The following is a 27420-nucleotide window of genomic DNA, read 5'->3' on the forward strand; positions in this document are numbered from 1 at the left end:
AAAAGACAACAAAAGGATTTATCTTTCACCAACTAGCTTATTTCACTTAGCATAATAATCTCCAGTTCCAACCATGCTGTCACAAAGGGTAGGAGCTCCTTCTTTCTCTCTGCTGCATAGTATTCCATTGTGTAAAGGTACCACAGATTTTTAATCCCCCATGTACTGATGGGCACTTAGGCTTTTTCTAACACTTGGCTATTGTAAATAGCACTGCTATGAAACAGGAGTGTATAAGTTCTTCTGAATTGGTGTTTCGGGACTCTTAGGATATATTCCCAGCAGTGGAATCACTGGGTCATAAAGCAGTTCCATTTTAATTTGTTGAGGAAATTCCATACTGTTTTCCACAGTGGCTGCACCAGTCTGCATTCCCACCAATAATGCACTAGGGTTCCCTTTTTCCACACCCTTGCCAGCACTTGTTGTTTGTTGATTTATTAATGATAGACATTCTGACAGATGTGAGGTGATATCTCATTGTGGTTTTAATTTGCATCTCATATATCTATGGGCCATCTGCATATTCTCCTTGGAGAAGTGTCTATTCAGAGCCTTTGCCCATTTTTTTAATTGGATTGTCTTCCTGGTGTTGAGTTGTATGAGTTCTTTATATATTTTGGAGATTAAACCCTTGTCTGCTATGTCAATGGCAAGTATGTTCTCCCATATAGTTGGTTCCCTTTTCATTTTGATGATAGTGACTTTAGCCCTGCAGAAGCCTTTTAATTTGATGTAGTCCCATTTGTTTATTTTTTCATTTATTTCCCATGCTCTAGGATATATATTGGCAAAAATAATGCTACGTGGAATATCTGAAATTTTCCTGCCTACATTTTCCTCTAGGACTTTTATGGTGTCACAACTTATATTTAAGTCTTTTATCCACTTTGAGTTTATTCCAGTGTATGGCATAAATTGGTGATCTAGTTTCCTTTTTCTTGCATGTACCAAGTCCAGGTCTCCCAACACTTTTATTGATGAGACTACTTTTACTCCATTGTATGCTTCCCCCACCCCCCGCCTTGTCAAACATAAATTGACCAAAGAGACATGGGTTTATTTCTGGGCTCTCTATTCTGTTCCATTGATCTATAAACCAGTCGGTGAAAGACAAATACCATATGATCTCACTTATGAGAGGAATCTAATGAACAACATAAAATAATGAGCAAAATAGAATTAAAGACATGGAAACATGGAGCAGACTGACAGCTGCCAGAGGGAAGGGGGAGGGGAAATGGTGGGAAGAAGGGGAAGGGATTAGTCAAAGAACATGTATAAATGACACGTGGACATGGACAGTTGTGGGGACTGACTGGGGTGGGTGGGCCAGGTGGAGGAGGACAGAGGGGGAAAAACTGGGACAACTGTAATAGAATAAACAACAATAAAAAATTGAAGAAAAATAAGTGAAAAAAGACAATAGGAGGATTTAAGTGTCTCATATAAAATGTGCCAGAAGTAAAATTACTGGCCAATATTTATATACATTTCCAGAGTTAATAGAACTTCATGTACAATATATAATTTTGTTCAATCCTAAAAACCACAATGGAGATTTTATTATTATTATTCCTATAGTACAGATGAGCCCCCCAGTTACCAAGTGACTTATCTAAAGCCACGGGGCAATCAAGAGTGAAGTATACTCTTCACGCTAAGTCTAGGGCTTTCACAATTTATCTATCTATCTATCTATCTATCTATTTATTTATTGTAGTTGATTAACAAAGTTTTGGTTAACTTTGGTTAAAAATCCAGAATTTTTGTTTATTATGTCATCTTAAACTCTTCTTAGGAGTTCAAAGACATTTTTAAGAGACATCAACTATATACAGAATCTAGCAATGTTAACGAAAAAAAACCCAATTGAACATGATACAGTGCAAAAAGTGACCTCTAGGGGTCAGAGTTGACAAATCAAAGTAATGACTTTTTTGCGGGTGTAAAAACAGTTCTTTGACCATCAATCAAAAGAAAATCTCTATAAACAGTTTCTCTGTGTTTCTCAAGAAGAAAGATAATTGATTTTATGAAGAATGACCCATTTGATACTATATGAACTTAAGGTATACTCTGAATTGTCTTTAATAATGTAGAAAATTTTGTCTACATTATTTTCAGGATAATTTGTGTATTCAACAAATGTGCTCAGTATTGTTTTAAACCTAGGTGCCTCTGGTTATACCCTAGTATTTTAAATACCAGTTTTCCCCATGTTGTGCATACATTAATTGCTCAGTTGGCAAAATCTGTGGGAAAAAGGAGAAAACATTTTCTTTTCTCACTTTGGATGCAGGGAGATTTTGATTCAGCTTTAGCAGGGGTTGTTTAGATGTGGCTTGCCCAAGGCGATAAACCAGAGGAACTTAATGCCTCCTCCAACCAAGAGAAGTGCATCTGGCATTCACTGATGGGCTGTCCCTAAGGAAAGAATAGGAAAGTTCCCCCTACACTTACTCGATAGCCTTGCAGGTGTCCTCGGATGCTTTTCAGAGGGACTGGGTCCCAGTGCACCTCAGCTAAGGTGCTGTTCACTACCGTCACTTGCACATTCCCAGGAGCCACCATTGGGACTAGGGATAGGGAAGGAGGATAGAAGTAGGGATGTTATTTTGAGTATCAGACAAAAAATACCACTGTCTAATAATTTGGTTTCACTGAAGCATGCCCCAGCCCTATTCTATAAATTATCAAGGACTGAGAGTAGATTTTTGGTATCTGTTCATTTGACCTTGTGAGAATAATGTATCTTTTAAAAAATAATAACTTTTAATATTTTGAATCTATTTTCTACATAGCAGGCTATTTAAATTCAGAAATGTTGAACAAAATAATTGCTGCCTGTCTTCCTCCCATTCAAAGCACCTCTGGACTTGGCTTATACTTTGGTAAATTTGTTTTGCTGGGAAAAAGTATAAACAAAATAGTATCAGACACTTACGGTCTTCTCCAGAATGTCCCATGACTACAGCTGGTTCTGGAGCAAACCCTACGTCATTCAGGGCCTGAACTTTTATCAGGTATGGAACGAAGGTTGGCGTGCCTGAGACAATATATTTGGATACATTTGCCACAACCACAGACGTCCATTCATCATCGCCATCTTTCTGGCGCCAGCTCACTTTGTACTGAAGGCCTGGCCCATTAGATTCAAAACCATTCAAGGGCTACAAGAAAAGCCAGATAATTAGGGCTTATAAAAACAGATTGAATACACAACCTTTTAAAGGAACAGCAAAACCAATTCTCAGACTTACAGTGAGCACTGAAACACTAAAATGTAAGCTATTAACATATTCTCCAGGGAACTTTTATTTATTTTTTTATTTTTGATGAGATTCAAAGGTTGTTTTGTGGTCAATATTTCAAAAGTTGTTCATTTCTATCTTGAAGTAGTGATACCACATAAGCCTCTCAAGCTCTGGCTCCACAGTTCAGTTATGTAGGTTCCTTTATATTCCTGTTTGTGTAACAGTACCTCGTTGTCTGTTTCACTTGGAGAATAAAACCTGTGAACTGCTTCTTCCTTTATTAAAGAAAAGCTGGTTTGTCACCCTATCCTTTTTCTACATGTAGGTGTGTATATAAGTATGTACAAATATGTTTGCATATAAGTATGCATGATCAAATCTATCTAAAACAAGTTTTTAAAATTATATGGTATATGACTTTTCCACGTCCAGAAAATACAGATAAGCCAAATGAAAGAAAGAAAGAAAGAAGGAAAGAAAGAAAGAAAGAAAGAAAGAAAGAAAGAAAGAAAGAAAGAAAGAAAGAGAAAGAGAAAAGAAAAGAAGTCGACTACGGTGAATAAGTTGGTACATGTTGATACATATTTTCTAGATGGTTCTCTATAATGATGATAATACTAGCTAACATTTATTGAGCACATATGTGTGCCAGGCTCTGTTCAAGGCATTATAGATATTAATTCTCTAAATCTTATGAAGTTGGTTCTACTATTATACTAATTATACAAACATACATAATGGAGATGTTAAACAAATGGCTTAAAGCTACACAGTAAGTGGTAAAGCTGGGATATGCATTCACTCATATTTGCTTCAAGGATCGAGATTTTAACTATTGCACAAAACAATCTTTTAAATAAAGATATATAATATATATTTTCCCAAAATGGGTAAAATGGGACTTTAATACAGATATTATTTTAAAACAAGTATTTTTGCACTCTACAAATATACTGCGGAAAGTCGAGGGCTTTACACATAGCTCACCTTCCATGTAATCACCAGATTATCAGGCTCTGATCCTAGTCCTTCCACAGCTGTGGGATTTTTATCTGGTTCTAGAAGTTAAGCAGTCACATACATGTAAGCTTTGTCTTTCTCAAACAGTGGAAAACTTTTCTATTTTATTTCACATAGCAAAAGTCCTGTTTTACCTGCAGCTTTAGTCAAATACTGTTCAGACCGCTCACTGGGCAAGCTCCTCCCGAGGCTGTTCTCTGCCATCACTCGGAAGGAGTAGATCACAAAAGGTGACAGCTTCAGCTGGGCTGTGGTCTGCGTCCCAGGAACTTCAGTTTGGTGGTGCCATAGCCCTGCCTCGTGCATTGCATCTTCATATTCAATGATAAATTCTGGCCGTAACACACACACACACACAGCAAATGCAAGACAGTGGATTCAGTCACTCAAGGGTAGGTTGCTAGAATAACTAATAGGGCGATCTAACATGATTACCCAGACATGAATTATTTTACTTTCAAGAAATATTTCATTAGAATATTTTGATTTCAGAGTTCTATCATTATCCTCAATACTTAAGCATACCCAATAATATTTCCCCGGCATGCTGAGTTTAGTTACTTTAAACTTTTAGAAGGGATCCACATATGTCCCTAGGGACATTTAAGTATATGAAAAGATGGTTAATGTTTTCATAATAGAAGTTAAATTAAGTACAGTGAGACAAACTGGCCACAATCAAAAGTTGAACCCACTTTGATGACTGTACTCAGACAAACAAGCATTCTCAGACTTTGTGGAAAATTACATTGGTACAACTCCTACAGGGGACAATTTAGAACATTGACCGTATTTGAACTCAGATAACCGTTTGAGTGAAAAATTGTATTTACAGTAATTTATTTCAAATAAATGCACTCACACGTGTACTCAAAAACATAAGAAAAAGATCCACATTGCAGCACTGTTTGCACTTGAAACAACCTAACTGATTAAATAAAATATTGTGCATCCTCACAACACAACACTCTGCTGCTGTGAAAGTGCTGGGGCTGCTCCGCGTGCACTGAAATGCAATGATCTCTAAAATCCATCATTAAGTCAAACCAGGTAGGGTATAGGTCAGTATGTGCCAGATACTACACTTGTGTAAAAGTGAAAAGGTTTACTATGGCACATATATATTCACATACGCTCGAATGCACACGTATTACCTCTCAAAAGGTACATATATACGCGGGTGTCACTGGAGGAACTGGGAATCGGGTGGGAGAAACTCATTTTCCAGTGCATATCCTTTGCATCTACCAAAATATTGTGGTATATACATATTTTACTCTTGTAAAAACCAGGTATTTAGATATTCATTAATTGCCTACTAAGTGCCATGTGTAATAAGATGAGTTAGAGATACAAAGATGAACTAGGAACATCATGTGTCACAGCACTCTGAAGCTCAGTGCTTATGATTTCTCCCTTCAAGCTACATTAATTTGGAGGTGATCTTCAGTCTCATAAACCGATGACTTTCACATTTCTATCTGCAGCCCTACCTTTTCCCTAAACTGAACACTTGCATAATTAATTGCCTATTCAACAACTCCACTAGTTTGTCTACTACAGCAGCTTAAATTGGATACGACCAAGACAGACCTCCATCTTGCTTCCCTACTTCACAGTGACAACTCTGGTCAAAACCTTGAAGTCCTTCGCTCCTTTCCTTTTTTCATGCTCCCAATAATAGTCTTGTTGGCTCTACTTCAAAATACATGCAAATATGACTGTTTTTCAGCACCTCCATCACTCTCTGCCTATTCTGAGCCTCTTTAATCTCTTGCCTCAATTATTATATAACCTACTAACTCACAAGTTCCCAAACTTTCTAAGTTCATGGCACATTGAGTGTTTAGAAATTTGTTTCATGATTCCCTTAGGGAAAAAGAAATGACTAACATTTCCATGTAAGTAGTTAGGTCTATTTAACTTAATTAATATTCATGTCTTAAAAACTTAAAACCTATGGGTACCTCATAACTTCTGAAACCTTGTAAACAGATTGGACACCACCTTCCTCATTTCCTGATCCGTGTTGATTTTCATATGGTCCTTGCTTTTAATCACAGCAAAGGCTTTGCAGAGATATGACATCATTATAATAAAATATAGCAATATCATGTTAAAACTGCAAACTGTCTCAAGCTAATATTTCATGTCATAGATGTTTCTTTTTTTCAAATATCAAAATTTAAAAATCAAAAACTTAAAAAAATATCCTGGAGCACCCCTGTGAGTTTGCTGAGGTTCCTCAGGGTACTCAGTGCAGCTTGAGAACAGACTACTGTTGTTTTCAATAGAATAACAACATGACCCATGAATTGCTACTCTACTTAAATCCCTCCGATGACTTCCCAAACTTTTATAATGGCGACCAGGCACTGCAAGTTCACCTCCACCTCCACTTTCCAACTCTACCGCTTTGACGTTCTCTCCTACTTCGCCTCCTCCTGTTCATTTCACTCAGCCACACTGGCTTCCTAGCAGACATGCCCCTGTTCTAGGGCCTTTGCTCTTTTTCTTGCTCTGTTGGGAAAGTTTCTCCCCCCAGAAACTGCATAGTGTGTTCACTTTCCCCTTCTTATGTCTTTATTGACATACTCAAGTGTTATCTTCCATGGGCATTTCCCCCCAAAAGCCTCTTGCACTTCTAACTCTGCCTTAACATCTGCTTCTTAAAGAACTCAAACACATATGTGGCCTTAATGTGGCCCTTCCTGACCACACGATTCATAATTGTACCCTGGGCCCCTGTGTTCCTTAAGTTCCTTCTCACTCTTTGTCGTTTTCTGCATGGCCTAAATGCACACCACACACACACACACAAGACGTATATACACACCCCCCAACCATGTGTATAGATATATATGTGTTTGAGTCCTTTAAGAAGCAGATGTTAAGACAGAATTAGAAGTGGAAGAGGCTTTTGGGGGAAAATGCCCATGGTAGATAAAAGGGAGACAAAGAAGGAGTAGGCAGGGAAGATCTTCAGACGGAGATAAAGGTCTGATATTTGGGAAAGGAGAGGGGGAAGGAAGGAGCAGTGTGTAGGAAAAGCCTCAGACTGCAGCCTCATCTCAATCACGAGGAGCCCGGAGTCAAGTCCTGTCCTGGGTGTGTCCGAGCTCTAGGACGCTTGCTGTGCTCAGTCACTGGAGTAGCTTAGGAAGACAGCGGCGCCATGTGAACCCTGCAGCAGATCTTCGGGGAAGGGGCAGCAGATGGAGCCTGCTATTAACAGTCCTTATAGCAGGTTCTTTCTTGAAGGGAGTTCTGAGATGTGTATGTGTACACATATACATGTATACAAACATATGATGACATTATTTCTAACATAATATATATTATTAATTTTATTCTATTTATGCCTTCGAGTAAAATATAAGCTCCATATAAGCAGAGGTTATTTTATTGTTTTGTTTTAGGACAATGCTTGGTACCTAATGGACACTCAGTAAATACCTGTTGAATGAAGGCATGAAGGAAGGGATGAGTAGAGATACCTTGAAATCTGATACTATCATTGCAACAGAGTCTCCAAGCAGCCTACGCAGCTGAATCAGGCTAATGTATTGAGTTAACTGGAAGACTCAGTATGAATGAATGAGTGTTCTGATCAAGGACACTGAAGTCAATTGAGAAAGGAACACCACTGAATTACACAAGATAGAGAGGAGACTTTGTTCAATTTTATTGGCAATATTCTGCTTTACCAGCATGTGCCATAAATCAACACACACATGACTTTGAGCAATCTGAAGTAGTCATCAGAAAGGAATTTCGTTTTCCTGCAGTATACACCTGAAGGTAGTATTACAGGCTTGTGTCTTGCTTGTGTCTACACTGAAGTATCTTTACGGTTTTAAAATGTCTAAGCTTATCTATAGCCTAACTTTATTAAGCTTTTCCAGTATCCTTAGGGCATGGTCCCTGACCTGATTTTGTGCCCTAGGCTCCTGTCATCAAGGTGAGGAGTTGACATTGCTGACTGTGCTGTCACTTTGCAGGAAAGGCTAATTAGAAGAAAGAGACCTGGGATTGTAAGTTAACAACTCTGCCGACAACACACAGTTCTGTTACCTACTGTAGGTTTGAAAAGTCATTTTACTCTCCAAGTGTCAATTTCCTAATATACAGACTAGGCATTATAGCACCTGGCCCTCTTTTCCTTTTCTCATGCGTTCGTGGGCATTGTGAGTAGCTTACAATGCACCTTTCTCCTGTGGTGGAAACTTAAGGTGGTTCTTATGGATCTTAAACACAAAATGATAGTGTATTTGCATAATTAACATCTTCAGCAATTAGTTAGTGTCCTGTACCAAAAGCTGTACCAGAAATAACTCTAGCTTTGAAGGGAGCCATGACTAAATGTTTTTGTTCTATTAGTAATGAAGCAGAGAGCGCCAACAAATATCTCTGTAGGGACTTTCAACTGCATATGGTAAAGTGCTTCAACAATGGTCATTATTTTATGTTATAAAACGAATGACACACATACTTGTAATAGGGCTATTGTTGTCATCGCCTGGGGTCCATGACAGCTGAACACTTTTGTCGAGTTGATCTGTCAATTCTAAATCAAAGGGAGGATTTGGGACATCTGTAGACGAAACACAGACATCATAATTAACCGTCCCTCCTTATGAGGCTCTTGTTTAGTTGTGACATTATTCACAGAAGGGACATATTAAAGACACAACACACTGAATGGACAACAAGCATGCAACTGAAATGAAATGGAAACAACTGAGGTTGCTGGGAACACACAAGCACACTCCAGACACCCATCAATGAGTTCTGCTTGTTTCTTTTTCAAATGAAACTAAATTACTTGTAACCAAAACCAGTGAAGTGGGCACAGATGGTTCACCAGCACTCCCAGTATGTGTCTTCTAATAAACATGAGTGAGTGAAGACAGAAAAAATTGTATAGAAACTTAACTTCTAATAAATGAGAAACAGAATAATAAATGCTAAAAAACATATACAGGCAAGTACATGTACATTTTAAAGAAGACTCAAATGTTCTTCCTGAAACATGCTAAGCTAAATTATAGATTTGGGGGCTCCTGAAGAATATTTATATTTTTAATGGAATTCTAAAATTGATGCTATATATAGCCCTCCGCATGCACACCTTATGCAGATACTCAGTACAATAGTCAGGCAGGCACATGGGGAGGTGTGTTCACTCTCAGAGGATACAAGGGTACAGACACCTTTCAGGGTGAAGCTGTCCCAGAAGCGGTCTGCCTCTTCTAATGGTGCTTCTGAGATCGAGAGTTAGTGTTCTTCCCTGGGACTCTTCCTGACCTTGCTCCTAGGGGTGACTGTGGTTCTTGGGGGATCGGAGGCCATATAAAAATATGGGCACTTTTTGTCCTGTCAGTAAAGTAGCAATAAATGTCTACAAAGGACAGGTCTATAGCATAACTAATAATACTGTATAAAGTCCAGCTGAGTTTATGCCACAAAATTAATTTATGTATTTATATACTGAATAAAGATGAAGGTTCTTTAATCTAAAAGATTTCTGGAAATATTTCTGATTTATTTTCTAGACTCAGAACATTCACAGAACCTTAAGGACCTTCCTTTTGGTTTTTCTTTAATGATTTATCTTTCGCTGACACACAATGAGTTGGTTTTCTCTGATACAAAGGTCCGATGTTGTTCTAAACATCCATTGCTTCCCTACGTAAATTTCTTAAAAATGAAATCCGAAAACAACTATTAATAGACTGAAATGAAAATCTGATCTGTGGGATACTTGAAATAGCTTTCTCATTCTGTAAAATGTAATGGTAGCTTCTGAGAAAACACTATGCTTCTTCACAAGGAAATTATATCAGACAGGGACTTGTAGCCAATGAAATGGCTTTATAATCACACATGGAATCTTCAGAAAAGAGTGGTAATCTATTCAGCAGAAAGTTCCAGAGTTATGATGGAGAGATGATGCATAGCAGTAAAGGAGAGAGCCAACAGAACATTCGACAGAGTCCCTTTCCCTACAGAACACAATGATACGATGGAGCAAAGTAATTTTTCTGCAAATGCGAAATTGTTTGACAGAAAATAGAGAAAGAAGACTCATTAGTTTACCGTAAATGGGAGCTGGAGTTGGAGTAGGAGCTAGAAAGGACATTAATATAAAGGATTTTAATCACAATTAGTAATGGAAAGATATAAGATAGCACAAGAAGACAAAGACTGAATGTGATTAAGATTATAAAACTAAGCCTTATGCTTAGCTGTGAGATATGGAATTGATAAACATGCAGCAACAATTTAGGGGGGGAACCTTCCCTTTTAAATAACAGTAGATTATTTTCCCCAATTTTTTAATACAAATATCACTAATATGCATAACCACCACTTTATTCCAGTACTGCTGCAGAGTGTATTTACACTGAAATTATCACCTCATGGGTGTCTTGCCAAGAAATGAAACATATGAGTATTTAACTCACCTACAAAGTTGTAAAACTCTAACAAGCAAACTGACTATTTGGGAAGGAAAAACTGACTCTTTTTCCTTTCTACCTAAAACAGGGCAGCCAGTGGTGCTGTGTGGGTCCCAGTTCTTACCGACAACGATAAGCACAGCACTAGCAGAAACGTTGTCCAGAGTTGTGTTGGCCACACACATGTAGGTCCCACTATCATCATCACTTACATCAGTTACCACCAAATGGTCCTTGTCGATAGTGAACCTGTGAATCAAATGCATTCAGAGCAATGGAAATGGACATCTAACCACGACTGATGACTGCTTTACTGGCATGAAACTGTGAATTTGATAAAAGAGGAAGAGGATGAAGATTTGCAGCACATTAGAGCTAAAAATCTTATACAACACGTACCACTTTGATAATGATTCAAGTTGGAAAACAAGTACAATGAATTATCACCTTGGGTTATCAGGGCTGTCTGTCACCTGGTCTGGTGGTGTTCAACCACGCCCCTGGAGTTTTAGGAGCCTCCTTAGAGACCAGGGACATCCAGAGGTGGGGTGGGGCGTGGGGTGGGAGGCAGCTCCAGTTACCCCACCGCAGGGCTTTCCTTAGTGGCTTCTGCTGCTAAGGCACTTTTGAACACCACTCATCCAGCTCAATTTCTAACGGAGCGTATATTTTAAAGTAATTCAGTATTTACTGTAGAAATTTTGTGTCATTTCTGCCACATGCATAAACCCTTATAAGAGAAAGTAAATGCAAAGAATGGAATCAGCTTCATCCCTACAAACAGGAAGATTCAGATCAGCAGTCACCACGGAGAGTTTTCTAGAGGTCACTGTAGTCATGAGAAATTACCGAGTAGGTGAAAAATCCACGCAAATCCTTGCATCAATTCATGCGAGGTTTTAACAAGGCTGTATAAATCATTAACTGTCTTCACAGAGAATTTCAAAGTTAAAGCTTTAGCCAACTTAACCTGAAGGCCATTACTTCATATTTTCTTCTCATCTTTTGTCACTCAGATCCCACAAACAAAAGTGACCAGTTGGAGCATAGAACTAGATGGAAACTATGGGAATGTAGAAAAGACCACATTGTTCTTTTAGGAGCTATTAACAGCAACAGGGCACCATTTCTGCACCCTGCAAGCAAACCACAAAAACTATTTCCACCAGCATCCAGCATTCCTTCCAACAGGGGGCAGTGCTTGTAGCCACCCTCGGACAGCTACAATTCACACCTTCAACCCGTACTTGCTAGGTCAAATTGAGGGCCTCAACGTGTTCACACAAGCTAAAGGGCTGCAACACGCTCAGGGTCTTTTAAATGCTTTTTAAACTTTTTTCCTCTTTTTTATTGGCTTTAAGTAAAATCAAAAGAAAACTCCCTATCCAAATAAAAACTAGTGTCCTTTAAAATACAAGGATTCAGGCACACTCCAGTGATCACAGAGGTTGTACTTTCTGCCTATATGTAGAATGGCAACAAAAACATCTGTTGAAATTTAATAGCACATGGCAGAAAACAAAGGACGCTGTCCAAAGCCTGAAAGGTTTTTCTCATCCTGAGTTGCAAGGAGACAATACAGTGATAGGCAAACATTCTCAGGCTCTTGTTTTAATAACTCGATGCCTTTTTAGGTACAAACATTATACAGCAGGGAGGAAATGCAAATCTATTTTGGAAAGAGCAGACTTCAGAAACATTTAAAACGTTATGGTTAAGCCATTATACAATAAACCTTTAATTCAATAGCAGCTTAAAGAGAAAAACAAGAGAAAGGAAAGAAATCGTTTTCAAATACCTTCCATCATTGGGCAGCTCACGCTTGTCCTTCTGCCAGATAACAGTAGGGATTAAGGTGTGATCATGTTTCACTTTACATTCAAAGGACACTGTGCTCCCTCTTTGCACAACTGAGAATTCAGGCTGTTTAATGATCCTGGTTGGATCTGAAATTTAAAGTTATTGTTATCTATTGCCAAAGCTGGAGAATTTGCTCAAAGTCATGAAATTCTTGAAAAAATTTTGTCACCTCTGCCTTACCTTTGATTTCTAAGTGGGCTTCATTCTTTGCCATTCCTAACTTATTCCTTGCGACACAGGTATAAGTTCCTGTACTGTCCTTTTGGGCTACAGGAATTTCCAAAGTTCCATTGTCATGTAAAATATAAACATCTTCACGAAGAGCACTACCTTTAGCTCCTTTAAACCTTCATTATGGAAAAACCACAATGAGAAATAAAACACATTATAATTTGAAGTCAGACATAAAATGCCATGTTTGCAGTCAACATGCCATGATCTGCATTACAGTATCAAGTTCAAAGGTGTTTGGAACCTGCACAGCATATTGCATGCATATTGGTCCATGTAAAGAAGGATGTAAAACCGGAGAATCCAATGATCAACAGTGCACACAGAATTAGAGTGACAATACAAAATACTTCTTAAATTGTAATTTTCCTTATGAGAAATTAACAATTTTATAGACACATTATTACATACTCTCTAAATAAGTGACAAGATAGGCAAAAATGAAGACTGCTCTTTCTGACATTTCCCCCTACTGTGATGTATTTGTAACTGCATCTTCAGGATACAATTCTAAAGAGATTTTGATTTCAAGGTTACAAGGGTTGTATTTTTGAAAGTATGACTAGGAAAATATTCAAGGAAGAAAAAAAATGAAGCATGTATGTAAATCATGTGTACCTTCAGCTTCCTGGCTAGTGTCAGACAGAAGTGAGGATGGATGAAAAGGCCACATCACCCAGGACTAAGCGTTACCCTGCCTCCTTCACTAGGAAATCACCTGCACAAGCACCCATGCTTCTCTGAGGGTGAAGTGGGACAGGGTGAGATTATCCTTTAACGCTGAGCCTGGCTTTCATCTGTCATTGTAGGCGGAGCCCAGCACAGTGTCTCCACCTGACAGAGGACCAATAAATGAATGTTCCGGTTTTCTTTCACTCATTCTTTCTGAGCTGTTGCCTCAGCCTTGTTTCTTCCAGCTCATGCTGAAGTCAGCAGGTTAGGAGGATGAGCAGACCTGTATCGGGAGTGTCATATGAAAGAGGATGGGCTGAGCGGGGAGTGAAAGAACACAGGAGAGCTTGGCTGGGTCCGGTCAGGAAACTCGGGGGAGAGGTACTAAAGACAAACACTGGTGGTAACAACAATTCTGATTTTGAGCTTATAGAATTTCTCCCGCATCCCAGATGATATTTTATAATCAGGAAATGTCCCTAACCAATCCCTCCAGCCGCCATTCACGAAGTCCCAGGTAATGTCCATGGCACTGGAAAATATAGCAACCTCAAATTTTTTCAAAAACATTTACAGATATCTCTGTGGTTGACAAAGTGTGCTGCTAAATAGATTATACATGTGAAAGTATTTGGCACAGAGCAAGTAGTTAACACATATTTGTGAATAAATTTAATAATTTATAAAATGATGGGTTCTGCACTGCCTTTCCCCTATCTGTTTTCTGACTAACCCAACACATTGAGAAACACAAAGGCTTTGGCAAATGTAAATATTAAAAAGAAGTAGGGCCAATACTTACCATTCAACGGTAGGCAGAGGAGACCCAAAGAAGGCACAGTGTAGTAGAGCAGGTCTGTTTGCAATGACCTGGTAGAGTGTGTTTGCAGATGTAAGGATTCGCGGTGGCTCAGCTGAAAACATTATAAAAGGGTAAAGTAAATATAAAATAATATACCACTTAGACCCACCATGGACTTGAGTATATGTGCTGCTGAAGCGAGCACATAGACCCGCCGAGGATTTGATTGCGTTTTGTTTTAAGGCCAATAGAGTTTATGGTAAAGCACAACAAATACGCCTCTGCCCTTGTGTTTTCTATCAGGTATGACACTACCAGTCACTCACGGAGGAAAAATGAAAGTGTTCTCCCTTTGCATCATGCTTCACATATTACTCAAGCAGAGAACTTTAATAATTGATTTATTTACCTATATCTCCTACTATACTGCGAGTCCCTTGAGGGCAGAGAATGAGACTTTTATTGTTTTCCCCCCAGAAACTAGCACAGTGTCTGGCACAAATATCATGGCTAAGTACATTTTTGTTGATGACTGGCCCGTCATAGCCCTCTGGTTACAATGAGGGGTGGGTAGGAATGGGCTGGCCCAGAAAGCAGAGTGCTGACGATTAAAAAACAGAACCAGCCCTGGCCAGGTGGCTTGACTTGCTAGAGCGCTGTCCCATACGCCCCCAGCTGTGATGCTTGTGGCAGGCAACCAATCCATGTTTCTCACATCGATGACTCTCTCTCTCTCCCCCTTCCTTCCTCCCTCCCTCCCTTCTTCTCTCTTTGGAATCAGTGAACATATCCTTGAAGGGTTAAAAAAAAAAAGGACCAGAAATGAAAAGTACTTCTGAAACACCCACCAATATCTTAACTGCTCTGCTCTTTTGACTTGCTGACCTTCATTCAAACATGAAGGAAAAAATACCAAGTATTGGTTGGCTTCCCAACTTTAACTTTGAAATGGAGCCTATTAGTCTGAAATTGAAATATAATTTCCTGGCACCATGAAAACAATTCTCACATAAAATTTTAACAAATTTGGTATTTTGGTAGTTTCGTCCATTATGAAAAATACAATGTTCACATAAACCAAGCATTTCAGAATATGTTTGAATATGATATAGTTTTCTAAATGAATTATTGTGAATTAATAAATGCATATCTGTGACTTGGATGAAGGCCAAATATTATGATCAATGATTTATTTTCAAAAAATCAGAATCATGAAATTGTTATTCAAGTTGTCAGTTTTCAAGGATGGAACAGCAGTAATATTCCGTTACTAATGACAGATCTATGCTATTTTCCTATTGGGGGTTCGACACCTGGTCTAACCATCTGTGCACAGAGAAGAATGACTATTTGGTTATTTGTACAAGGAGAACATCGCACGATACATACTGTGTTATGAAAGAACGTTAAGAACAGACTGCAATACCCTTTAGACAGAGCAAGGTCTGTGTTTTATTCATCTATCTACGTCCCTCATCGCTCCAAGTACTGAGCATGTCCACATCACATAGTAGATGCTCAGCACATTTTTGCTGAATGAATGGAAAACAGCGGAAGTCATTAACTTAATTTGCCATGCCTTTAATAAAGGAAGAGCTTACCCAGCACATTTACAAATGCATTTGCCAGTAAATATCCGTATTCGTTAGAAGCGTTGCACTGATACACTGCACTGGATCTTTCTTGAACATTTGAAAAAATAATGGTATCACCATCTATTTTTCTGCTGGGGTCATCAGGGGCAACTGTTTGGGTGTAAAAATAAAAAGCATACATTTACTCCTCTTTGCTTAGAAGATATAAAGTTTGAGGTCTATGTTATAGTGAGCAAAACAGAAATACGGACTGATGAAGGTATATCCAGTAAGAAGGACAAGACCATGAACCCAAGCAGAAGCTTAATTTTCCTTTCTCAGAATTTAGTTACCACTTAGCATAGGTGTATGCTTGATATTCATTTAGTTTTAAATGGATTGATTCTGTAAGACTGAATATTATTTTGAGAGATGCAGGAACAGAAAAGCGCAGGTTAGGTGAAAACAACAATACAAATTTAGGAAAACATTGCCTTGTTCACAAAGAAACCATGGTCATTTATGAGGAGGTAAGTTAATAAAATATTAAGAGGAGATGGCAAAGTGAGTCAAAAAGTATAGAAGCCCTCTAGCTAATCTAAATCTGTATTTTAAGAGCCTCTTATTGAAATAACTAGATAAATCAGTAAGTAAATAAATACAGAACTAATAATCAAATGTGAAGATATTTATTTTCCTGCATTGGAAATCCCTGAGGCTGACATAGAAATAAATTGTGTAAAATTTCTCTTGCAGGTAGTATTTTCAGCTAAATCTCTCGAGTAATTTAAAAAATGTTAACTCCAGCACTGATCCTTACTGAAGCAGAATGAAACTGGCTGGGAAACACAACACGTGAGAATGAGGTCCGAGGCGTGCCCAACAACTGGGAGGTGCTGTACTACTGGAGATAATTCCTTTTTTGTAAATGCTAAACCTTAGGCTGGGACCTTGCCCTGCTTTGAAGGTCCATTAAAAGGGATGATAGGTATCTGCCTTAGCATGCTGATCAAAATCAAAACTAAGTAACAGCAGCTTTTCTCTTAAACTGTTTTTGCAAGTTTAAGATGAACTTTACTTCCATTCTACATACCACTTTCCTCTTCGATGACAGGAAAAGTATGTGCATCTAAGACATGACTATCATGGCATTTAACCTCCTTTGTTCCTTTAAGTCTCAAATACATGGTTCATCTGTGACTTATTAACTCACTAATAAAAATAAGCCAAAGCATAGTTATTAATCCTTGTTTTGCTACACATATTCAAAGTATTGTGCTCATTCTTTCTACATTAGTTTTCTACTGCTGCCATAACAAGTTACTACAAACTTAGTGGCTTAAAGCCACACAAATTTACTACCATACAGATTTGTACATAGTTGTTCAACACTCTGATCACAATCAATAGCTAATTTATGAATCCTCTTAGATGCCCCAACCAGATGGTCTCATTGTGCCAAGATACTTGAGTCAGCATCTTATCTCATATCTCCTGTTTATGACTCTGGTATCTTCAAAATTGCCTTAGGAAGCATGTTCTAACCAGAAGACAAATGTAAGTTCTAATTCCTTGAATAGGTATAGATTTCACCAATAAACTACAGCAAAGGACAGAAACGTCACACTGACCTAGGAAGCGAACTACAGCTGTAGCTAGATAGCCAGGTACCCTGAGAATGCAGCAGGCCTCAGGACAGCCAGGTTCCTTGGTTCAGATCTGAAGTCTAGTAGCATCCTCAGAGTCTCTCTGACTCACATGCTCTCAGTGATGTCCATCTACTGCCTCAATAAAGCATGCTGGGACAGAGGAGCATTTCTGAGTCTCGTTCTCTGTCGATCATTCTTAGCATTTTTAGACCCAGCACTTGGGCACTCACTGTTGGAACTCCTTGGGGGACTCCCAGTATGCCCACATGTCCATCCGGACTGTACCTCTGTGGTTGTGCCAGGCAGTGGAGGGCCAGGATTGAGTGATGGGCACTTTAGGCAGTGATGAGGCCTGGGAAGAGCTCTGGCTGAATCTGGATGGGTGGCAGACCCAGTGGGAAGAGCTCCTCTAATTCCTTGAGTATATTGACCTCTTAGGAGTTACACCACCCTGTGTTGTTCAATGGTGTAGAGTTCCAGTTTTGCAAGATGGAAAAGTTCTGGAGATTTCGTTCACAATAAGGTGAATATATTAACACTACTGAACTGTACACTTAAAATGGTTAGGATGGTAAATTTTACGTTGTATGTTTCTTAACCACAATCATTACTTTAAAAAGTTACATTGCCATGCACATGGAAGACCAGCTCAGTAAACGAAACTAGGACAAGCTTCCCCCAGTAAGGACTCTTGTCAATCACATCACTACATAAACTACTTTTAAAGGTTTTATGCCGCTCACAGTTGCACTTTTTGATATTATTCTATACCTGAAAGGCATCCAACTGTATGTGCCCTTTTTCCACTAAATGGAGCAGGCTTTGCATATTTTTGGCAAGGTGTTTGGGAATAAAATAAACCTTTAAGTAAGAGTGGTGAATAAGCAGGTCTCTCTCCATGGGGTTTGGGCTACATTTTCCTGAAGCACTTACTAATGAAACGCAGACAAACCCAGGAGCTGTCCCCATGACATACAGAGGCTCAGCTGGTATTTGGACAAAGAATGAAATGGCTAGTATAGAGACACCTGAAGCCTTTGGGCTCTGTGCTCCCTACTGGGTGGGAATAACTCTCTAGCATCCAAATCTAAGTTATCCAAAGGAATAATAATTGGTTCTGGAAATAATTAATTTCATTTGCTATAAATGAACATTGGAGAAAGAAATGTAGAACATCAGATCACTGCGTGTAACTTAAAGCCCTGAGGGTAGCGTTCAGAACTGGGGTGACAGCCTTCCCCAGAACTCTCTTACCCCTACTGTCCTGACGTGGCTAGCCAAGCCAAATGCTCCCACATCCAGAGAAGGAGAATGACAATAATAATTAGTGCATCTTACATGTATGGAGTACTACCAATTTAAAAATATTTTATATCTATTATGTAATTTTATTTTAAAAAGAACTTTGTGAACTAGATTAACTAGACAGAATATGCATTTTGGAGATGAGAAACTCGAGACTGGAGCATTTCGTAGTTTCTTTAACATGAGATCAGCGCTCAGCTTTTCTGAGTTAGTCTGCTTCCTAAACATCTCCAGGAATCTGAATATTTGGGGATAATGTAGAACAAGCCTCCAGATGAAGAGATACACTTTCCTCTCCGATTACTTATTCCACCCACCATAAAGGGATGCAAACCGGGCCCTTTACTTTTGAGACATGGAAGAAGGAAGATGCCTTGGCGGAATCTTGGGAATATCCTGGTTCATTCCTCCATTCCCCTGGCTGCTTATCATGTGTTTCTGGTTTTCAGTCTCTCCCTGCAATGCTGGCAACATATGTAATTGTGTCAGGAAAAGGTCTTCTGTGATTCTCATTCTCTTCATTCCTTTTAACACAATAATGGTGTAATCTTATATATGCTCCCTGATATATGCTGCCACAACTCACATGGAACACAACTCCAGATCTACAAGCATTCGGCTCTCCTGCTGCCTCCTACAACAGGGACAGGAACTATGGTGCACATGGCCTTGGCCTTGGCCATTTTCTTTCTGGTCCTGGGTTCTACTTCCACACTACCCCAGACACTGCCAGTCATGTGGTAAAATCAAAGTTCTCTTTCAGCACGAGCTCTCTGCATCTGTGTTCTTTTTCTTGACTTCTATAGGTTGTTTAAAAAATATTTTTGGTAGATTTGGACAAATTACATATTTCATAGTTTATTTTTTGCTTCAAGAAAAGTTTAAAGTAACCTGGCTAGTTCTGGGGGGACAGAGCTTTGGAAGACATTGAGATTAGAGCTCAGTTGTTGAGTTTATTCTTCCAGTTTTGTAAGACAGATTCCAGGCCTGGAATACACAGTCACAAATCGCTAACACTATTTTGCTAAAAAATCCCTCTCTCTCCCGGATCCTGCTTCTCCTTTTATACTATTTATGCGCACTTGCAGCTAGGGCCTGCAGAAGGTGGAGGAGTGTCATTGTCCTTAGGTGACTGCCTGCAAGCCAGGTGTTGGGAGTAGGGTCCCCGGACAGTGTCTCTGTTGTGTGGCACCTGGCAGGGATGCTACACAGCTCCCTGTGTGATAATGCTGCAGAGGCACAGCTGTTCCCTGCCCCTCATTCTCAGCAGCTGCTGTACCCAAGGTGTCAACAGCCTCTTTGGTGAAAGGTGTTGTCAGCAAGTCAGCCTGTGCTCCCAGCTAACTTCCGCAGCCCAGTCTAGGCGCTCCTGAAGGTTAGGAATATTTGCCCTGACAATTCCGTGCCACCGTACACTGCTGCAGACTTTGCTCTGCCTACCCCTGCTTCTCTGCCATCCTTCCCCCTGGACCCATCATTGCCGGATGCAGCAAACTGCAGATGAGAAACAATCCCCAGCCCCCTGTTTCCAGACCTCAAAGGCAATTCTGTTTAGGGCCCTCCAAATTCATAGGGATACCACCAAGCAGGGTGGAGAGGCACAAAGCTCCTTGAACTTACATGAAATTCTTGACAGTTTTCTCCCTCATTTACTCCTTATGCTGGATCAGGGTAGGTCATCACAAGGTGGGGGCATGTAGGGTTGACTTTGAACCTAGCTGTTTATGACTTAGCATCTAGCCAAAAGGCCACTCAGCAGAAGCTGTAGGTAGACCAGCTGATCAGGATGGGGAGAGGAACAGAGGTGTCCCTGTAGTATCACTGTGCAGAGAACTATAAGGGTTCCCGACAGGTATCTCAGCAATTAACCTCTTAGTTATGAGATTCAGAAAAAGCAATCCCTACACATTTAGCTTGGCCACCAAATGTGGAGAAAGAAACCTTTCATGGATGCTTCACATCACTGTGGTGTAAAAATACAGCACTTTCTCCTGACACCACGGGATAGCCTGGTGGGCCAGGGAGGGCCCTTCTCTGCTGCCACATTGCACAGTGTTTCTCCCCTTGCGTTTCCACCAGAGTGACTGCTCTAAGGCACACCAGAGGTCAAGGGACCTCTGGCACTGTTAGAATTCTGGTCCTATCTTTACTCAATCTCCTGCTTTCCTTCCAGTGGGGACTTAAATACTTTTGAAATGGAAGAAATGAACTAATATGGAACATGACTTGAGAGATTTTTGTTCTTTTTTTTGCTCTGGACCTAATCAGATGATTTGGGGTTATAGTAGAAGGGCCTTGTCTCCTGAGACCACTGTCCTGTGCACCCCCCCGCCCCCAAGCAGGCCTTTCACAGTTGATCCTCCCCAAAACATTTCATTTAAAGAGGACTGTCTATAAAGCTCTTAATATAACACCTATGCTAGGATTGGAAGGGCAATAAACCAAGGGAGTAAGGAGGAAAGATCAGCTTCATTATTTAATCTCCCCTTGTCCTTGTGTCACTAGCCCACTTCTGTCTCAATTTTCCTTGCTTATGATTGCATTCTGGCTGCCGAGCTCAAGGATTTATCTTTTCAGCATTCCCTGGCTCCCTGGTTTTCCTGCTGTGTGGCTAGAAGGATGGCCCTGCCCACTGAGGTCTGCTGAAGCCAGATCTCAGGCGCACATTTAACTTTCCATAAGTGGGCGCAGGCCTCTGAGCTGTAAAACATGGTGTCCACATGCTGAGCACGCTCCATCCTTTATTGCCGTGCATTCCTAAGAAAAGCAGAAAATGTACCATAAAACTTGTTTTAGTTCTGGGCCTTCTTTCATTTTTTTCCTCAGTTTTCATTCATATGTCTCTGAGAGTGGTAACAGCTTCCCATGCACAGCCACTCTCTGCGGTTCTTCTTGATTCTGATCATGGTCAAAATAGGTAGTAGAAACATCCAAACCACCACTTGCTGGGGTTAAAATCTTCTTTAAAATCTGTCTTCTCCCAGGGGTGTATTTCCTTTTACAGGCTATCTGCTTCAGAGTATAGCCGTGTACTGCTTAATGACAGGGACCGTCCTGGGAAATGAGTCATTAGGCGAGTTCGTCGTCGTCGTGTGAACATCATGGGCTGCACTCACGCAGACCTAGGTGGTGCAGCCTACTATGCACCCAGGCTAAATATTATACCAATGTTGTAGATGCCTTCTGTCATTGACTGAAAAGGCATGATGTGACTTATGACTATATCTGATAACTTCTATGTGACAAAAACAAACTCCTAAAAAATACTCACAGAACTGGGTGCTCTTACTCACTCTAGACTCGAAAATGTAAGACCTTGGTGGTGAGGAAAAGGGACTTGTGCCATTTCAAACCTGCCAGCAGTTCTTAGATTCATCTTAGGGTAAAGACTGTTTCAGGTACGCCAGTTTAATGACCTTTGGTTATGGAAATGTAAAACTAATTTTTGATTCTGTCCTGAGGCAATGAGGGTCCAAGTTGCTCTTCATCATAAACCTAAAAGGTTGTCTTTATTGTGAGTGAAGGGTATCTTTGCAGATTACTATGCTGTTGACTGAAAGGGTGACCCTAAGGCTAGGTTTTAAACGGAAACTGATTTTCTCTTCTTCTGGGTGTACGGGAAGGTCTGCACTCTGAGAAGAGGAAAAGCTCCAGCATTCTCCCTCAGGCAGCAGTTGGTGGTGGGTGAGGCTGAGAAAGAGGAAACTCAGTGGGCTCGCTGTGCATGGCTGTGGCTTGGGAATCCAGCGGCAGAGAGGTATAATATTTGTTTTCAGTTTTCTTTTCTTTTGCTATAAACCCCTTCTACTATCCTCAAGCCTTTAATCACTTTTTGTAAAACTGGTCTTTGCTCAAACAACCCAATTAAAAAATGGGCAAAGGACTTGAACAGACACTTCTCCAAGGAAGACATACAGAGGGCCCAGAGACATATGAAAAGATGCTCAGCATTACTAGCCATCAGAGAGATGCAAATTAAAACCACAATGAGGTATCATCTCACACCAGTCAGAGTGGCCAACATAAACAAATCCACAAGCAAATGTTGGAGAGGATGCGGAGAAAAGGGAACCCTAGTGCACTGTTGGTGGGAATGCAGACTGGTGAGGCCACTGTGGAAAACAATATGGAATTTCCTCAGAAAACTAAAAATGGAACTGCCCTTTGACCCAGCAATTCCGCTGCTGGGATTATACCCTAAGAACCCTGAAACACCAATCCAAAAGAACCTGTGCACCCCAATGTTCATAGCAGACAATTTACAATAGCCAAGTACTGGAAGCAACCGAAGTGCCCATCAGCAAACGAGTGGATCCAAAAACTATGGTATATTTACACAATGGAATTCTACGCAGCAGAGAGAAAGAAGGAGCTTATACCCTTTGCAACAGCATGGATGAAACTGGAGAGCATTATGCTAAGTGAAATAAGCCAGGTGGTGAGGGACAAATACCATATGATCTCACCTTTAACTGGAACCTAATTAACAAAAGAAAAAAAAAGCAAACAAAATATAACCAGAGACATTGAAGTTAAGAACAATCTAACAATAGCCAGGGCGGGGGGGGGGGGGCGGGGGCAGTGGGAAGAGGGGATTACAGGAACTACTATAAAGGACACATGGACAAAACTAAGGGGGAGGGTGGAGGTGGGGGAGGGAGGTGGGTTCAGCTGTGGTGGGGTGGAGGGATGGGGAGAAAAGGCATACAACTGTAATTGAATAACAATAAAAATTAAAAAAAAAAAAACAAAAAAAAAACTCCAAAAACCTGGTCTTTGCTGTGATTTAGGAAATTAATGGAAGAGCCCATGGCCACACTTGAGGGACTGCTCTGGGCAGCAGAATGGCAGCCTGGAGAAGCTGGCTGAGAAAACTGCCCAGAGCAGTCCAGGGAAGGTGGCAGAAGAGAAGTGCCTCAGCAGCCAGGACTCAGGGAAGCTGGTCAAAGACTGAGTGTCCTACACATGACGGGGGTGAGAGGCTGTATTCTTCCCTGGGTATTCCATGGGACAGCGACCCCTGCAGCCTTGAGAACTTGGGAACATCTGGGTTATATTGAGGAATAGAAACTCCTTAAATTAAGACAGCTGTGTTTCTTATTTTTATACCACTGGCTCTAACCCTAACCCACCTCCTCTGATTCTTAGATGTTTCCACAAACCACTTCACATTTTGAACAAAGCAGATAATCTGAACTTCGCAGTGATTTTTATTTCTGACCCTGCCATCCCTCATATGATGCATGTAAAAAACAAAGGAAATGTCCCTGAGTCCCAATCAACACATACCATTATTGCACAAAATGTTCAGTCATAATAAACACCTAAAGGTAGTAAGATAAAAATCTAAAGGTAATTTGGTGACTGTTTAACTTATACATGGTCTCTTTCCTTAAGCCAAATTATTTTTATCACAATTTTTTCGCTGTTGAGATGTAGCTATGCTCTGAAAATACACAAGCTAAGGAAACTTACTTTCTATTGGGACTCCATTTGATAACCAACTAATTCTGGGTTTGGGGTTGCCGTTAGCTCTGCAGATCAGGGCCCCGTCCTCTCCTGGGGACAGCACAAGATTTTGAGGTGCCATGATCCAGTATGGAGCCGCTTTATAGGGGAAAGAAAAAAGTACAAAAATGTGAATCAAATAAGTATTCTAGCAAATTTAGTACATTAACCTATTGTAATAAAAACTATTTTTCAAGACATTTGTTAGTTTTATTTTTTCGAGTGAATAGATTTATAAGTACTTCAGATTTTCAAAAGAATATTTAAAAAGATTCACTGACATCTATGTATTATTTCTAGACCTTTTGATATAATTATCATCATCTGCTTTACATTAATTCATCATACATTAAACAGGTGAAAGATTTATCTAAAGGTAAGCAATTTACAGGCATAGATAGAGGTAAAAATGTGAATTTAAATTCTGAGCCCCACAGAATATATGTAATGATAAAATTAGGAAGCAATTTTTAAAACTTTGAAAGGTTGCAAAGTTAATATATGTTCCCACAAGCCCTTCATCCAGCCTTCTGTGATGTTAACATTTAAATAACCATAATACAGTTATCCAAACAAAAAATTAACATGGGTACACCACCACTAACAAACTACACACTCTATCAGAACTTCCTCAGTTTTTCCACCGCCTTACTTCTGTGCCACATCCTGTCCTGGGTACCACATTGCGTTTGCTTGTCATGTCTCCTCACTTAGCTTCCTCCAGTTTGAAAGTTTCTTGGTCTTTTGTGTCTTTAATGACTTTTCGACTTTTAAAGGGCACTGATTAGTTATTTTGTAGAATGTCTTTCAACTTGGGCTTGACCGTTTTCTCATGATTCGACTTAGATTTTGGGTGATGGACCCTTCTGATTACATCATATCAGGCAGTACATGGTATGCACATGACTCATGACCGGTTGTGTTAATCTCAATCACTTGGTTAAGGTAATGTTTGCCAGTTTCTCCACTGTAATGTGATTATTTTCCTGCTTTCCATACTCTATTCGCTAGCGAGTCACTAAGTTCAGCCCACATTCAAGGATAGGGAAATTAATCTATCTCCATAGGGGAGAAATAGTAAAGGATAAGCAGACATGTTAAAACTGCCTCAGTAATTAAATTTTTTTTAGCCACAGGGGCAGGGGCGGAGATACTTTGAGGCTATGCAAATATCCTGTTTCCCCTGGAGGTTTCATCCACTAATTTTAGCATTCATCACTGGCTCTTGCCTGCAGCGATGATAACTGCGGATTCTAATGGTGAATTTCCATTTCCTTCCCTCTTTCTACATTTATTAATTGGAATTCTTTTGTAAGGAAGATGTGAGGGAGATCATTTTTAATCTGATTTAGATACACTACACCATAAATAGCAATGAGAAGAGATTCGAGGTACCAGAAATTTGATATAAATTTACATTTATTATTATTGGTGAATATAATAAAGACATGCTAATCGAAGATTAAGGGCCTCTCATGAATACAAGAGCAATGCATTTTAAAGAATGCTATATACCTTTAACTGTGACAGAAATGGTATGATGGACAGCTCCTAGTGCATTTTTTGCTATACATCGGTAATTTCCAGAATCTGCTTCTGAAACCTGAATGATCTGTAGTGTTTTCTGAAAGTTCTTATAACATGTCCGGTTGAAGGGTAGTGTTCCTTCTTCTTTCATCCAGTAAATAAGTGGGGTAGGCCTGAGAAGATAAATAAATAAATGATGATGATACGAAGAAAGAAGTTGACCTACCTACTTTTGAGGATGAATTTTCATGTAAGTTTGTCACAAATTCTTTACATACTCATAAAGCTAATGAGAAGTGTATAGGTACTTTACCATCACACTTTTATAAATAATGCTCAAAAATTTATATTTAAAGCTATAAGCTACCATTTTCACATAAGCAGAACTGTACTACTTTATGGCACACCATGAACTTTGAGTTCAGAGATGCAGTGAGAATGTCAGCATGAGTTACTTTACTGAAGGGGCCTAAATGTTTTCTTCAAAATTCTGATCAATGAGGCACACTTGGAAAATTTTACATGGAGGTACTATGCCAATCAAAAGAATTACCATGAAATAGCCCTGGCTGGTGTGGCTCAGTGGAGGGAATGCTAGCCTGTGAACCAAGGGGTCAGTAGTTCAATTCCCAGTCAGGGCACATGGCTGGGTTGCAGGGCCAAGTCCCCACTAGAGGGCGCGTGAGAGGCAACCACACATTGATGTTTCTCTCCCTATCTTTCTCCCTCCCTTCCCTCCGTCTAAAAATAAATATAAAAAGAATTACCTTGGAATTAATGATATTGAGTTAGAATTTTTTTTTTATCAGCTAGAGTTAAAGATGCACAGAGAAAGAGATGAAACACATTTGTGTTCAGGAACTTTCCCACACGTTTCCATATCAAATGGAAGAAGCTTGTTATTTAATAGCAGGCTATTTAGTAGTGTAAATGAAGTAATTAGAGAAATAGCACTCTTTTTAAATTTCATTATTAGTTATATTTTAAAACATTAAATCAATTGATAAGAATAAACTCATGTATTATTCACACCATTACTTATGGTGTTTTTCATTAAATTATGAAATATATAGAGAGAGGAAAAGCCAGAACATAGGCTTGACGTTAAGGTATCTACTTCAAAGTGCCAGCCCTGTCCCTAAAGTGCTCTCTGACCTTGGATCCCTGACCTTCTTTGGGCTTCAGTTTCCTTAGCTGTCTTACTGGGGGTAAGATCAAGTGGCTTTAGAAGGTTTTCATGAGGGCAAAATAAAAGTCCGTTCGACACAAACATTTACTAAGCTCTGAACTGGAGGCCAAGCACTGAGCTGTGTGTTGGGAAGATAAAGATGAAAAAAGAATGATCCAGGTCCTCAAGAAGATCACAATATTTGTCATTAGAAATGCAAGTGGGATTAACTGATTTTTAGAATTGATTTTGGTTTATTTGGTTGAATAAAAATAATTGAACATGCATAGTTGATGAAATGGCTTCTAAAATAAGACATGGCACAACTATAACAAGGGGTAGAAAATGTGAAATCATTTTGAAAAGTTGGAGATACTTTTCTCCAA

The 27420-nt window shown here is 39.6% G+C and overlaps 1 protein-coding gene across 1 annotated transcript in view; it reads right to left on the bottom strand.

Annotated features, from left to right (window-relative positions):
* NRCAM (neuronal cell adhesion molecule) overlaps positions 1-27420 on the bottom strand; it is a 322984-nt gene that overhangs the window by 41543 nt on the left and 254021 nt on the right. Inside the window, exons 11-23 of the mRNA XM_053926256.2 lie at positions 25855-26039; positions 24307-24438; positions 15905-16048; positions 14304-14415; positions 12779-12945; positions 12537-12684; positions 10863-10987; positions 10377-10406; positions 8770-8871; positions 4412-4609; positions 4245-4315; positions 2948-3173; positions 2464-2579 (exon numbers count right to left, since the gene is read on the bottom strand). Of these exons, the coding sequence (XP_053782231.1) occupies positions 2464-2579; positions 2948-3173; positions 4245-4315; positions 4412-4609; positions 8770-8871; positions 10377-10406; positions 10863-10987; positions 12537-12684; positions 12779-12945; positions 14304-14415; positions 15905-16048; positions 24307-24438; positions 25855-26039 (1756 nt within the window). The remainder of the gene's footprint in view (positions 1-2463; positions 2580-2947; positions 3174-4244; positions 4316-4411; positions 4610-8769; positions 8872-10376; positions 10407-10862; positions 10988-12536; positions 12685-12778; positions 12946-14303; positions 14416-15904; positions 16049-24306; positions 24439-25854; positions 26040-27420) is intronic.

This window comes from Desmodus rotundus, chromosome 6 (genome assembly GCF_022682495.2).
Source record: "Desmodus rotundus isolate HL8 chromosome 6, HLdesRot8A.1, whole genome shotgun sequence".
NCBI classification, from domain to species: Eukaryota; Metazoa; Chordata; class Mammalia; order Chiroptera; family Phyllostomidae; genus Desmodus; species Desmodus rotundus.